At 36.9% G+C, this 13,181-nt stretch overlaps 1 protein-coding gene across 2 annotated transcripts in view; it reads right to left on the bottom strand.

Annotated features, from left to right (window-relative positions):
- veph1 (ventricular zone expressed PH domain-containing 1) overlaps nt 1-13,181 on the bottom strand; it is a 42,877-nt gene that overhangs the window by 28,681 nt on the left and 1,015 nt on the right. For both annotated transcript variants that reach the window (XM_024277167.2, XM_024277168.2), the window contains exons 2-5: nt 11,790-11,999; nt 6,007-6,227; nt 4,172-4,390; nt 3,181-3,539 (exon numbers count right to left, since the gene is read on the bottom strand). In XM_024277167.2, coding sequence (XP_024132935.1) covers nt 3,181-3,539; nt 4,172-4,390; nt 6,007-6,227; nt 11,790-11,999 — 1,009 coding nt within the window. The remainder of the gene's footprint in view (nt 1-3,180; nt 3,540-4,171; nt 4,391-6,006; nt 6,228-11,789; nt 12,000-13,181) is intronic.

Raw genomic sequence — 13,181 nt, 5'->3', positions numbered from 1 at the left:
ATGATGATGAATGAATGAATTAATGTTGATTTTTGTCATTTTTAGCCAAAATTATTAAAAAAACAGTGTCGTTTTGTAGGACATAGTTTCTGCAGAGCGGCAGTAAATCATAAAAAATTTGCCTCGAAATTGTGGGCGGGGTTATTGGCGACAAACAACTCCACCTCCTCTTCCCATCCCCATTGTAAGGAGCTTTTCGCCCACCCTGTGTATTTTCTACGTCACAAATACACTGGTGTCTGCTCTTGATTCAAAATAATTTGGATAAAGAAATACTCAGAAATGCAACTTTAAGCTTTTTTTTTTTTAATTTTTTCCTCCTATGTCATCAGAAAAATGCAATAAAAATGTGTTAAAATCACCAAAAAACCGAACTTTTATCAGAGTGGGTCTTTAAGGTGATGTAATTTTAACAGGAAGTGAGAATGTCAGATCCCTCTGTTAAAGGTGAAATTGTTTGAGTCATTAGCTGATAATTGCACATGCAGTGACCTTTTTTTCCTCGAACTCCCTGAACCCTTTTTCTGCTCCACATGCACCGCTGGTTCTTGTGCATGCATGCTCACAACACTGACCCCATACATGAAATGTGCTCTTCATGTGTGTACACTGTAAGCTCTGAGCTCATCTGTTTCAGTTTAGTGTCACGGGATTCGTTCATGTCGCTCATTTTTCTCAGAGCGTCTGTTTGTCTTTATGTCACTGCAGACGGTAAAGTTAGCCTTTCAAGTGACAGCAGTCCAGGGTTTGGATCTGCAGTGAAAACTGGAGACGCTTTGAGGCCGACTTTTGATGCATGCATCATAATCCTGTGAGCTCCATGCATTATTCATCATATAATGCAAACAAGGGTGTCAAGGGTATGACTTAAGGCACATGTGTCCGGCCCTCCGGGCAATTATATTGGCCCTCCAGATCACTTTATTTTATTGTTATTAATGTTATTTTATTATTTTTATTTAAGGTTAAAGTTGATTCAATAATATTTTTGCATTTTTATTTTTCATATTTTTGTTAAAAAGTTACAGTTTTTAAGCTTTAAAAATTGGCATTATGCTAGCTTTTTGGACTATTTTGGCATTTACTAAGATATTTTAGGCTATTTTGGAGTTTAATATTTCAGCTACATGCTAGCTATTTTGGCTAATTTAGGCTTTTTTCACTTTTTTAGGCTTTTTGAAGGTTAGCTAATTTTCGCTACATGCTAGCTATTTTGGCTAATTTAGGTTTTTCTCAGATTTTTAGGCTATTTAATGTTTAGCTATTTTTGCAGCTACATGCTAGCTGTTTTGGTAAACCTAGGTTATTTGGGGGGGCTAATTTAGCATTTAGCTAATATTTTGGCTGACTATCAATTTCAGCATCTTCAACTATCAGCACTAGCATCTTTAGCGGCCAAATTCAGCTAACACCATTCACACTAGAATTATCGCAGGTAATGCTATATATAGTTCAAAATTATGTTAAAAAGTTACAGTTTTAAAATTTTCATTTTAGAGAGTTCAATAAATGTTTATCCTGTTCCGCCCACAACCTAAGGTGTGTTTTGGATGTTGCCGCGTTGTGCGATTGAGTTTGACACCCCTGATTTAAGGCATCACTTTTTGCATTCTCATGAACTCCTCATCATCTGCTAATGGAAGCAACTTTCAGCACTAAAATCTCACAGTATATGATAAATAATTGGAAAATTATGACAGGGAAAAAAAGCAGCAGATGTCTACAGAAGTAAATAATACCCAAGAGAAATGATCCTTAATATTTGCCATCTGGACGACATACATGAAATAAGTATTTGATCCCTCGCTGATTTTGTAGGGCTGCCCACTTAAAAAAGTGACAGTCAAATGGTGGGTTCATTAGAACAGATGGAGATAGAAAATCCCAAAGAAAATCAAGAAATTGAATTTAAAGAGTGTATTTACATTTTTCATTGAGGGAAATAAGTGTATAACTGTAACTTTTTAACATAATTATGAACTAGATATATAGCATTACCTGCAATAATGCTAGTATAAATGCAGTAAGCTGAATGGCCGCTAAAGATGCTATAGTGCTGATAGCTGAAGATGCTGAAATTGATAGCTAAAAACGCTAAACCTGATTGCTGAAATTAGTAAAGCTGATAGCTGAAAATGCTGAAGTTGATAGTCAGCTAAAATATTAGTTAATGCCAAATTAGCCCAACAAACTAAAAATAAGGTTTACCAAAGCAGCTAGCATGTAGCTGAAAGAAATAACTTAACTTCAAAAAAGTCTAAAAATCTGATAAAAAAACCTGAATTAGTCAAAACAGCTAGCATGTAGCTGAAATATTAAACTCCAAAATAGCCTAAAACGTTTCAGTAAATGCTAAAATAGTCCAAAAAGATATCATAATGCCAATTTTCAAAACTTTAATTAAAAAAAAAAATATTTATGAATATTGAACAGGCAGGAATATTATTCCAGACAGGTTACAGTCTCCTAATCAACCTGAATTGAAGACACCTGTGTGAACTAATCACCTGTAGAAAAGACATCTGTCCATAGAATCAGTCCATATTAACAAGACAGATTTTGAAGTACTACCCTAAATAAGCATCTTTAAAGCATTGAAAAACATGAGAATGTTTATACATTGTTTTTCTCTAAAGTAACAGTTACTAGATAAATCTTGAATTAATTTAGATTAGTTAAGCTTATAAATGTATGGCTGAGGTGCACCTATAGAAGATCAACTGTTTTTGCATGATTTTATGTCTAGTGTGTGAAAACAACATGAGAAATTGATATAGTATCACATAGGAGAGGATGTACTGATTAGAATTAAACCAAATAAGCAGGTATGTAGTCTTTTAAATTGAAAATACAGAAGTAAATTCAAAAGTAGACAAAAACTGAGTTTTAGGCTCTAGATTCCAGAGTCGATTTTTTTTTTATTTTTCTGTCTTTCACTGTTCAATTTCTTTTTAACCCTTTACCACCAGAGCTCCAGTGTTTATGTTATTTGATTTACTGTATTTTTTTCAATTGTTAACATGATCAATGTTGCCGCTTTTCTCCTTCAAAATCTACTCGAATGACGTTGCTTGTGTTAACAATTTTTAAAAATTAAAGCTGAAAAATTATAGTATGTTAAAGATTTGGGTTTTTAAGTTTGACTGCAGAACAGAGAGCATGCAGCACCGTTCACATTACCTTCAATCACACACTGGTCAGGCGTGGGGATCTGCTGCACCATGTCTTTGCAGAACTCTCTGATTGTCTCCAAATTGTCTCTTAAATGGATGAAGAGTTTATCCGTTTCCACCTGCTCTGCATCTACCTCTCCGTTTTGACAGTTCTCGGCTTCTTTGACGGGCCGTGCAGCAGCAGCAACAGGTGGGGGGCCGTCACCTGTCAGTTTCCTCCCGGTAGGAGATACTTCCTGGTTTTCAGAGGGTCGACAGGGCAAAGCGTTAGATGTTTCTGTGTTGAGCTCGAGCTCTTCACCGTCCTCCCCAGTGTCTGAGTTTATGGATCGTGAACACACTTCCTGAAGAGCCAGGCTCTTGGATCTAGAAGAAACCACCAGATAAAAACATGGTGGTGGGTGAGAAAATAAAAGTTTAGATGTCAGAAAATTGCAGAACATGCCCATACTACTGTGACTCCACCTCCATGCACGACCAATAGAATGATTTCTCTGAACTTAGATTATTACACTTTGGTGACTTTTTGGATCTTTTTTCAAATATCGACAACTTTCAGAGTTTCAGTGTAAACGTTTGTGAATCTCTGACTCTTTATCAAATATTTTTTGTCATGATTTGTGCAACAGATACAAAAAAACAACTTTCCTCACATTAATGGAGACAAATCAGCTGATGTCGCCAATCCAAATCCTTAACCATAAATTAACTGAAGTTTACGGCGGTCGAGACTCACTATTGGAGCAAAATAAAAGTTTGGGTTTTTATTTTTGCTGATATTTTTTGTACATTTTCCTTATTTGTTTGCAATTACTTGTTGTTGTTGTTGTTGTTGCGATGGCGGTTCTCGGCCACTGTAGAAGTTACTATGTGCTCTACAACTTCAACAGCTAGATTTCCTAGCAGATCTATTCCTATTTTTAACCAAAAACACGCACATTGTTGTAACGCTTTGATCTTATTCAATCCGTGAAGCCATAAATGTTGAGTCAAGTCACCTGTTAAACCTCATCTCTCTTCTCTCCTCCGTGACAGCTTGGCTCAGGCTGTAGCGCCGCTGAGGAGCAGGGGAGTCCTCCAACACCTCCTTCTCCATCTCTGCCAAGTTGTCTTCATCGTTTTGGATCTCCACCTGTAACCTCTGTTCTGGATTCCCTCCTCCTGCTCCTCCAGCAGCACAAAGAGATGCAGAAGAAGACAGACATGCCTCCTCCAGCCTTAAAAAAAAAAGAAAAATTGAGAATAAACTAAAATCTTTCAAACTTTATATCTTGTCTTTTTTATTTTAACAACTGTTTTCTCATTTTTCTGTCTCAACTTCCTTCTCTCCCCCTTTAGTCTTTATGAGCTTTGCATAAATAATGTCCATCATGGGAATGTTTGCTGAAAAAACGGATCCTACTGTCCTAGTTCGGTGTTCTTGCTCTTTAACTAAAGAACCTTCTTGTTTTTCTTTTTAAAATCTTTTTTGGTCCAAAGACCCCAAACAAAGATTTTGTAAGCCTCCAGTTGTGCACATGCTGTTCTTATTAAAAGTGGGACCTTGCATGTCATTCCCACACTGAAGTCAGAAGAACATTCAGATTTCAACATACACTCTCACACGTTCCCTCGCTGCTTTTCTTCAGCAGTTTTCATGACCTCCAGCTACTTGTAACCCAGAACTCACTGACAGAACAGAAACCGATACGTCCAGGAGCAAACCAGAATTTTAAGTAAATGTATGGAAACATGAGGGTGAAATGGAAGAAATTCAATTGGAAAACGGTGATCTGATTGGCTCATTTGTCCCTGATGCTTTTACTTCTTTGAGCAATAAGAAATAGCCAAAATGATTTGTAAAAAAATAAATAAAATACTTTTATTGATTTGTCTAAGTGGGTCAGAACAATGAAATAATGATCATAATGCGTATTTTAGCCAAAATCTAAAAGCCTATGTTGTTTTCTAGGACATAGTCTCTGCAGAGCGGCAGGAGTTCATCAGAAATTAATCTCTGAGTTGGGGACGGTACATAGCAACACCGCCCCCCTTCCCCTTTCTGTTGCTGAGAGCTCAGAGCTTGTGGCCCTCACGTATGTTTTACATTATTTCATTTCAAACAACATTTTTTAGCCTGCTTTGGATTCATAATGATAAGAAACAAAGAAATACTCAGAAAAACAGTTTTGAGCTCCATTTTCTAAATATATATGTCCTGTGTTATCAGAAAAATGCAACAAGAACGTGTTAAAAACACAAATTTTATCGGAATGAGAACCAATGGGGTCAAATTTGGCCGTAGTCTTTCATTTATTTATTTTTTTACATTTTATTTAGTATTTAATTTTAGTTTAATAGTCATAAATTATTGTTTTTGTTGCCTTCTGTAATCGGTGCTACCTCAAATGAACCAACAAAAAGCAAATTGTCAAATTTGAAAGCTCAGAGAAAAAAAATTCTTGGGGTTTTCAGGGTTAAGGGTCACAGGGTTGCTGGAGCCTATCCCAGCTAGAGCTTGGTGATGACAGCGTACAGCCAGAAGGGTCGCCAGTTTGTCGCAGGGTCACACACACGCACTCATTCACACCTAAGGGAGAATTTAGAGCCATTAATCAACATATGCAGAATGCTTTTGGACTGCGGGAGGAAACAGAGAAAACACACACATGCAATGAGGAGAACATCCACAAAGAAAGGATCTAATGGGATTTGAACCAGAACCTTCTTTCTGTATATGAATAACTATGAGATCGTTTTAGATCCCCACATCTACACTCACAAAAGAGTAAAAGTAAAAATGTCAGCCTTTGAAGCTTCATACAGAACAACGAGTTAACCCAGCGTCTCCAACCTGCAGTCAGCCGCTGTCCTGTCCTCCAGCCGTCGTCCCAGCTGTCTGGCTATAGCAGTGAAGGAGTTGCTCATTCTGTAGATGTCCTTCCCGCAGCCCCCCAGCAGAGACGGGTATCGGTCGGTCAGCGCTCTGATCTCCAGCAGCAGGGTGTGGTGGAAGCTGTGCTCCGTGCTCCCCAGAAGACACACCAGGTACACCAGTGAGCCGTGAGCATGACTCTGGAGGAAAAGGCAAGTTTATCTGTATAGCACATTTCAGGTACAGAGACAATTCAAAGTGCATTACCTAAAACATTAAAAGAAACAATCAGATGAGATAGTGAGGGTGTGATCATTAAAATAAGATTAAAAGAAAGTAAAAAGATTTTCATTTAAAACAAGCATAGATAAAAGTGCGGACGTAAACTTTTGAATACATATTAATCAAATGCAGCTGAGAACAGGTGAGTCTTTAACCTGGATTTAAATACACTGAGTGTTTTAGCTGATCTAATGTTTTCTGGAAGTCTGCTCCAGATCTGTGGTGCATAGAAGCTGAATGCAGCTTCTCCATGTTTAGTTCTGACTCTAGGAACTGATAAAAGACCGGATCCTGATGACCGGAGAGGTCTGGCTGGTACATACTGGGTCAGGAGGTCAGTCATGTATTTTGGTGCTAAACCATTCAAAGCTTTATAAACCAGTAACAGAACTTTAAAGTCTATCCTCTGACAGACAGGTAACCAGTGTAAAGACCTCAGAACTGGACTGATGTGGTCTACTTTCTTGGTCCTTGTGAGAACCCGAGCAGCAGAGTTCTGAATAAGCTGCAGTTTCCTGATGGATTTTTTTGGTAGTCCTGTAAAAACACTGTTACAGTAATCAAGTCGACTAAAGATGAAAGCATGCACTAGTTTCTCCAGGTCCTGCTTAGACATCAGATCTTTAATCCTTGAGATATTTTTGAGATGATAATAGGCCAATGCAATTTAAAAGAAAACCACATGATAAAACAGAACAAACACTTTATAACCCGGGCCAGTGGGAGCATGTAGATGTTAAACAGAAGTGGCCCCAGGATGGAGCCTTGGTGCACTCCACATGTAATTTCTGTTAGCTCAAATCTGAAATTACCAGAGCAACAGATACAATCTATGACCCTCTATGACAAAAATGTTAAAGACCCTGAAAAATCAAAAAGCATTTCTTAAAAGTGTTATTGAGACGCAACTAATTGGAGCTTTATCCACCATGAATGTCTGACGTTATTCTGATGCTTTTGCATAAACAAGTTTCGGTAAAAGTCAGAGCAAAAAGTTCATGTTATTTAGTTTTAGACAAAAAAAAGTCAGAGGAAAGATAACAAATGACTTTTTTGTTGAGCCATTATTTATTCAATTAAAATAAAGTGGACCAAATATTATGACCAAGCCACTTTACTTTTGTCTCATCTGTCCAAAAGACATGGTCCAGATAAAATGAGCTTCTTCAGATGCAGTCTTGGAGCTCCATCAGTGCTTTTATGCTCTCTTTTTTCTTTTTAGGGATAAAAATGAATGTTTCTCCTGGGACCAAAGCCTACAGACTTGTTTAATCCTCTAAAGTGAACGTCTAGATCACTGATAGCTGGAATTATGGCTTTGAAGTCATAAAGTTTACTATTTAGAACATTTTGACCTCCTTGGGTTATTTCGAACAAAGGCACTATCACTTTTTAGTTTATTTGGATTTAATAAGTTCAAGACAATAACAACAAAATTGTGCATGAGGTTGTATCTAAGGAACAAATAATGATTAACTGTAAGAAGTTTTTAGATTTGACTCAATCGCTGGAACAACAGAGGAAAAACGGACACCCAAAAAACAGTTTTTCAGGCAAACGTCTCCAGCTGTGGGCATAAATAAAACCTTTTGGCTTGTAAAAACTCCGCTTGACTGATAAACTGACACACTGCTGGAGGAACAGATGGAAAAACAGAACCCAGCTCTGCTTACAGCTGTCACACAGTCTGAAATGAGGAGGCAAGAATGCGGTGGCCAGGCAGCCCGTTTGACAGGCCGACGTACGTGTTGATTCTGAAACGAGCGGGAAAGGGCCGGACTTGACCGAACACGGAGACGCCGTGCCCGGCAGGAGCAATTCCATCCACAAATGAATCAGAAGGCCATCGGGGACTGAGAGCCGTGTAATTCCAGAACTTTAGAGGACGTGTCAAAAAGATTTGACTCTTTAAGGACTTACCACAATCTTGCTAAATATGAGACCACAAATGGAGCTCATTTTTTCCCCTCAGAAATACACTTGTTGCATCATGTTAAACTTTTCCTCAACAACACATGATTTACCCAACGTTTTTTATTTGTTTCGTAATAGTCTACATTTCATGTTAAGGGCCAGAACTCCAGAATTTTATAAGTTAAACGTTCTTAAGTTCAACTCTTTCATTGTTGTTTGTCTCTTTTTTTTGAAGATGTTTACATTTTTTTATTATTGAAATTTCCTGATGAGAATTCCTATCAACTGTTTTTTTATTTTATTTTATTTTATTTTATTTTTTGATAAAATGGTTTAGCAGACACTTTTGTGTTCTCAATAAAGTTATCCCCACTTACCAGTTGGTTTTTGTAAAATGGCACAATGGTGATAACGTAAAGGTTTTTTATGCAGTATTTTAATTGTTTCTTTTCTCGCTAATCTAATTATAAAACACTTTGAGGATTTTTTTAAATATAAGATAAAATAATGTTAAAATAATATAAGAATGTAAAGTACAATAAAACAAATTGAATGAACGACAGTGTAGAAGATAATTACAGGACAATTACTATAGAAAAAGGCTCCATCGTTAAAAGTAATGTGGAGGTGGAAGTTAGGTTTTCAGAATTCTCTAAAGAAATCAATCAAACTAAAATATTAACTTTAATTAAAACACACAGATCTAATTGGGATGAAAACCTAAACAGCTGTAAGCAGTTCTTAGGCATGGTGGTGGAGGGACAATGAATGACAACTTTTTTTTTTTTTTTGCCTATATGACAACTTTGACTAAATGTCTTTTGTCAACATTTTTTAGACTTATTTTCAACAACTAAAGTTTTCTGAAACTGAGTCGTGACAAAAACTGTTGTACATGACGGAGTTAACAAAGGGTTAACATCCCCAATAGGTGGGATTCTAGGCCTCGAGGGCCAGAATCCTGCTGGGTTTTCAGAAACCCAGACCTACTTGATACTGAAAACCTGGATCAGGTGTTTCTTGCCAAATGATTTTGTAAATCTTTAGCAGAAATAAAATATTTTTTCCAGAGCAGTTGGATTTGTCTGATTATTAGGAAAAAACATTTTCATAGCAAGAGAGTACTTTTCTATTTCTTACTCACTTTTTGTTTTTTTCAACTCAAGTTTTTATTGAGTTTTTACTCATAGAATAACATCAACTCATGTAGCATATACAGTAGTTTACAGGTCAGGTTCCTGAAACAAAACAAAACAAAAAAAATAAGAGCATCACAAAATTAAGAGAACAAAACAAGACAGGGTACTATTGTAAATCCGATTATTATGTTATTATATATATTATATTATTATGTTAATAGGAATTTCTATGAGCTTCCAAACATTTCCGCAGCTTAGGATCTTTACTGACATTTTCAGCTCAATCACTGGGTAAAACAAGTGACTTCCTGCAGACTCGGCTGTCATGCACACAAAGCTTGGCAAAACCTGCAATTATTAGGGGTGAAAACATGAATTTTTGTGGTTTTTATTAAGGGTTAGGACTCTGAACAATAGAAGCCTTATTGTTCTGAGTGGGTTTAACAGCACAGAGGAACTATTTTTATGTTCGGATGGTGAATCCAACAGAGGATAGTGTTACATTCACTGGTGATCATTTTTGATTTATAAAGATGCAGAATATAGACTAACCCCTGAAGAGGTGAGAGAAGCCAAGGAAGTTGTGCAACTGCATCCGAGGATGTGTGAGTGTGCAGGGCACAATCAAAAGCCCACAGGAGGCATCCTCCACTGCCATCACCAGGAGGCCTCTGCAGGGGCCTTTTCCCCACACTCAAGGGGTATTTTCTAAATGATTCCAGCGTGAATAAAGACAGGAGGTCACACACACATTTGTATGTGCGCTGAGGTTTGCTTGGCGGCTTCTCCTGACGAGAAGATTGAGAAGAAATGTGGAGGAAACTGGAGTTACAAAAGACTTGAAACGGCTTCACAGTTTTTGATGACGATTAGGAATATAAAACGTTCTGCTGCTGGAACATTTCCCAAGCAGTTTTTAAACTGTTTAAGATGCAGAAGGAAAGAAGGCTTTTATTTTCTTAAATATCCTAAAATAATTGCCTTCTATGAGGGGAATCTCTTGATTAGTCCAAATGACATAAGTGCGACATGATTGGTTGGACCCTTAAAATTAAGACCCACCCCAATTATGTTTTGATATGTTTTCAAAATGTTTCCAGAGGTCTTTTAATTACAATTATGCTGTTTTTAGCCAAAATAAAGAAAAAAAATTGTAATTTTCTAGGACATAGTTTCTGCAGAGCAGCAGTAAGTCATTAGAAATGTAACTCTGTGAGTTGTGGGCGGGACAGTTGGCACGAAGCAACCCCGCCCCCTAAAAACCCCATTTTCATCAGAGTAGGTCTTTGGCTTTCGTTCTGTAAACAGCCCTTCTGTGATTTCATCTGAAGTCATAATTTGTATCACTAAGTCTATAATGTTTAATAGTTTTCAGGAAATCCAGAGTATTGCAGCAACAGCTATTATAATCTCAGTTTAGGACAACTAAAAAGGAAAATTGTGCAATATTTCTTTCTGAAGATGATTCAACAGTTTTAACAGGATAGGTTTCAAGTATTCATTCTCCTGTTATTTTCATTTGTCCTCTTCCATCTTGACGGCAGTCTCTGATCTTTGTTTGTTTCAGAATTGATGTAGGTTTTTTTTTTGGAAAGCTGATTTAGGTGTAAAAGAAGAAAAAAATCAAGCAATCGTGAAATCTTTTCTGCTCTATGCAATGAAAAAGACTCTCCTCGTTTGTGAAAAGGTGTGAGAGAAAAAAAAAATCATGAGTCAAAAACAATACAAAAGATAATTATTGTACCTGGATTTGAAAATAAAAAATTATGAATAAATGAATGAATGAATGAATGAAATGGTTTATTTCAAACAATCAGGTCATAATACATCACAAGTAGATCTCTTGAAAGGAAGTGGAAGGAAACGAACTTATATAATCCCACCCCGACTCAATCATACCATTTTCTCTACATCAATTATCAATATCCGGTTCAGGACTTAATATCAAATATTAATAGATTCAGGCTATTAAGGATCATTAATTATGAAATTAATGAAAGGTGTTTTGATACATTATTTATATTTCAGGTAAAAGAACTTGAAAATTGTTTTTAATTTTATGGCAGCATCTTTTTTTGAAGATTTTATCGATGAAAAATAAATGTTTTTATACCTTTTTATCTAACGTTGGTGCATAAAAAAATGTGATCAAATACCTAAATTAATATTTTTGAAAACAATCCTTGTCTTTTTAAAGCAAAAACCGCAGCTTCTAAGCATCTATGTTCCATTGTTACAGTTTTATTTATGAAAACACCAACATTTGATTTAGGTCAAGTCTGTAACGACGTTATTGGACCCAATTTCTGATCACATGGTTATAATACACACTGTACGGTACTACGTTTTTATAGGGTTCAGTTAGACACTAAAACATTTTTCCTTCCCTTTTCTGATAAACTGTCAGATCTGTTTGTGTTTCTTTACCTCACTGATGATTCCCACCGCGCCGTGGATTTTGGCGACATAAGCGAGGTAAGCGGGGGACCGCTGTCCCAGCGTTCTCAGAGCTGGAAGGAAGCTGACCAGCGAGGAGGGGCAGGCCTGGGACACCTCCACCAGAGCCCCCAGCAGAGTCTCGCCCAGACAGGGAACGGTCAGATAATTAACCAGCGCAGGCACGTGCGTGCTCAACATCTGAGAGGAAAAACAGAGACCACATGACTCTTTATCGGCCTTCTGATAATGTCCTGTCATTTGTCCTCCTCTCTCTTTATGAGTCACATCGGGGAACATCCGGATAGGCCGGACAGAATTAAAGTGGAAAACGGCTCATGCATTTTTAATGCCTCATCACTTCCAGTAAGTTGTGTGAAGATGCAGAACATTTGGCAACAGCAGTGATGAAAGCAGACTCCACGCGCAAATATTTGGTAATGTGTGAGAAAGCAGAGGAGAAAATTCCAGAGGTCTGTAAACTATGCATGTTCTACCACCATGATTGATGCTAGTCGGTATGTGGCCTCCAGCTTTCTCCTAAATGTGCCCTGCTCCATAATTTGTTGGATTTCAAAAAAAAAAAAAAAAAAAATGAGACAAACCCTGTTTGAAGAATTGTTTAAACATTTTTGTCTACTCATACAAGTTAAAGTTACTTTCAGATTAGATCAGGGGTCCACAAACGGGCCGGATCAGGCCCGCCTCCCCGACCCCGCCACACACCAGAAACGCCGATCGAGACCCACACAGAACATTTTAATCCACCCTTCTGCAGTCTGAACTATGATGAGCGACTGTGTGTTGGTTTAATAGTGATTCAGTTTTTCTTTATTTCTATATTATTATAATTATTTTTCTTTTGTATGTTTTTTCGGACATCTAAAGCTCTTCAGCTCTTTCAGCTATTTAGCCCATTCAGCTAGTAAAATATTCAGCTCTTTTTACCCTAGCATTTTTCACTGTTTTAGTAGTTACTAAGAAGCTATTTTGGGGTTTAGCTTGTATTGTAGCGACATGCTAGCTGTTTTGGCTAATTGTGCATTTAGCTAATATTTCAGCTACAAGCTAGTGGTTTTTACTAATTTAGGCTTTTTTTCAGTTTTTTAGTCTAATTTGGAGTTCAGCTAATATTTCAGCTACGTGCTAGCTGTTTTTACCTATTTCGGCTTTTTTTCTGTTTTGTTTTTTATAAAATTTGGAGTTTAACTAATATTTCAGCTACATGCTAGCTGTTTTGACTAAATTACAAATTTTACCCTTTTTTTGTCTAATTTGACATTTAGCTATTATTTCAGCTACATGCTAGCTGTTTTGTCTGATTTAGGATTTTCTTTTATATTTTTAGGCTAATTTGGAGTTTAGCTAATATTCCAGGTAAAT

Source organism: Oryzias melastigma, linkage group LG13 (assembly GCF_002922805.2).
Source record: "Oryzias melastigma strain HK-1 linkage group LG13, ASM292280v2, whole genome shotgun sequence".
Classification (NCBI taxonomy): domain Eukaryota; kingdom Metazoa; phylum Chordata; class Actinopteri; order Beloniformes; family Adrianichthyidae; genus Oryzias; species Oryzias melastigma.
This window is presented reverse-complemented; position numbering and strand designations above follow the sequence as displayed.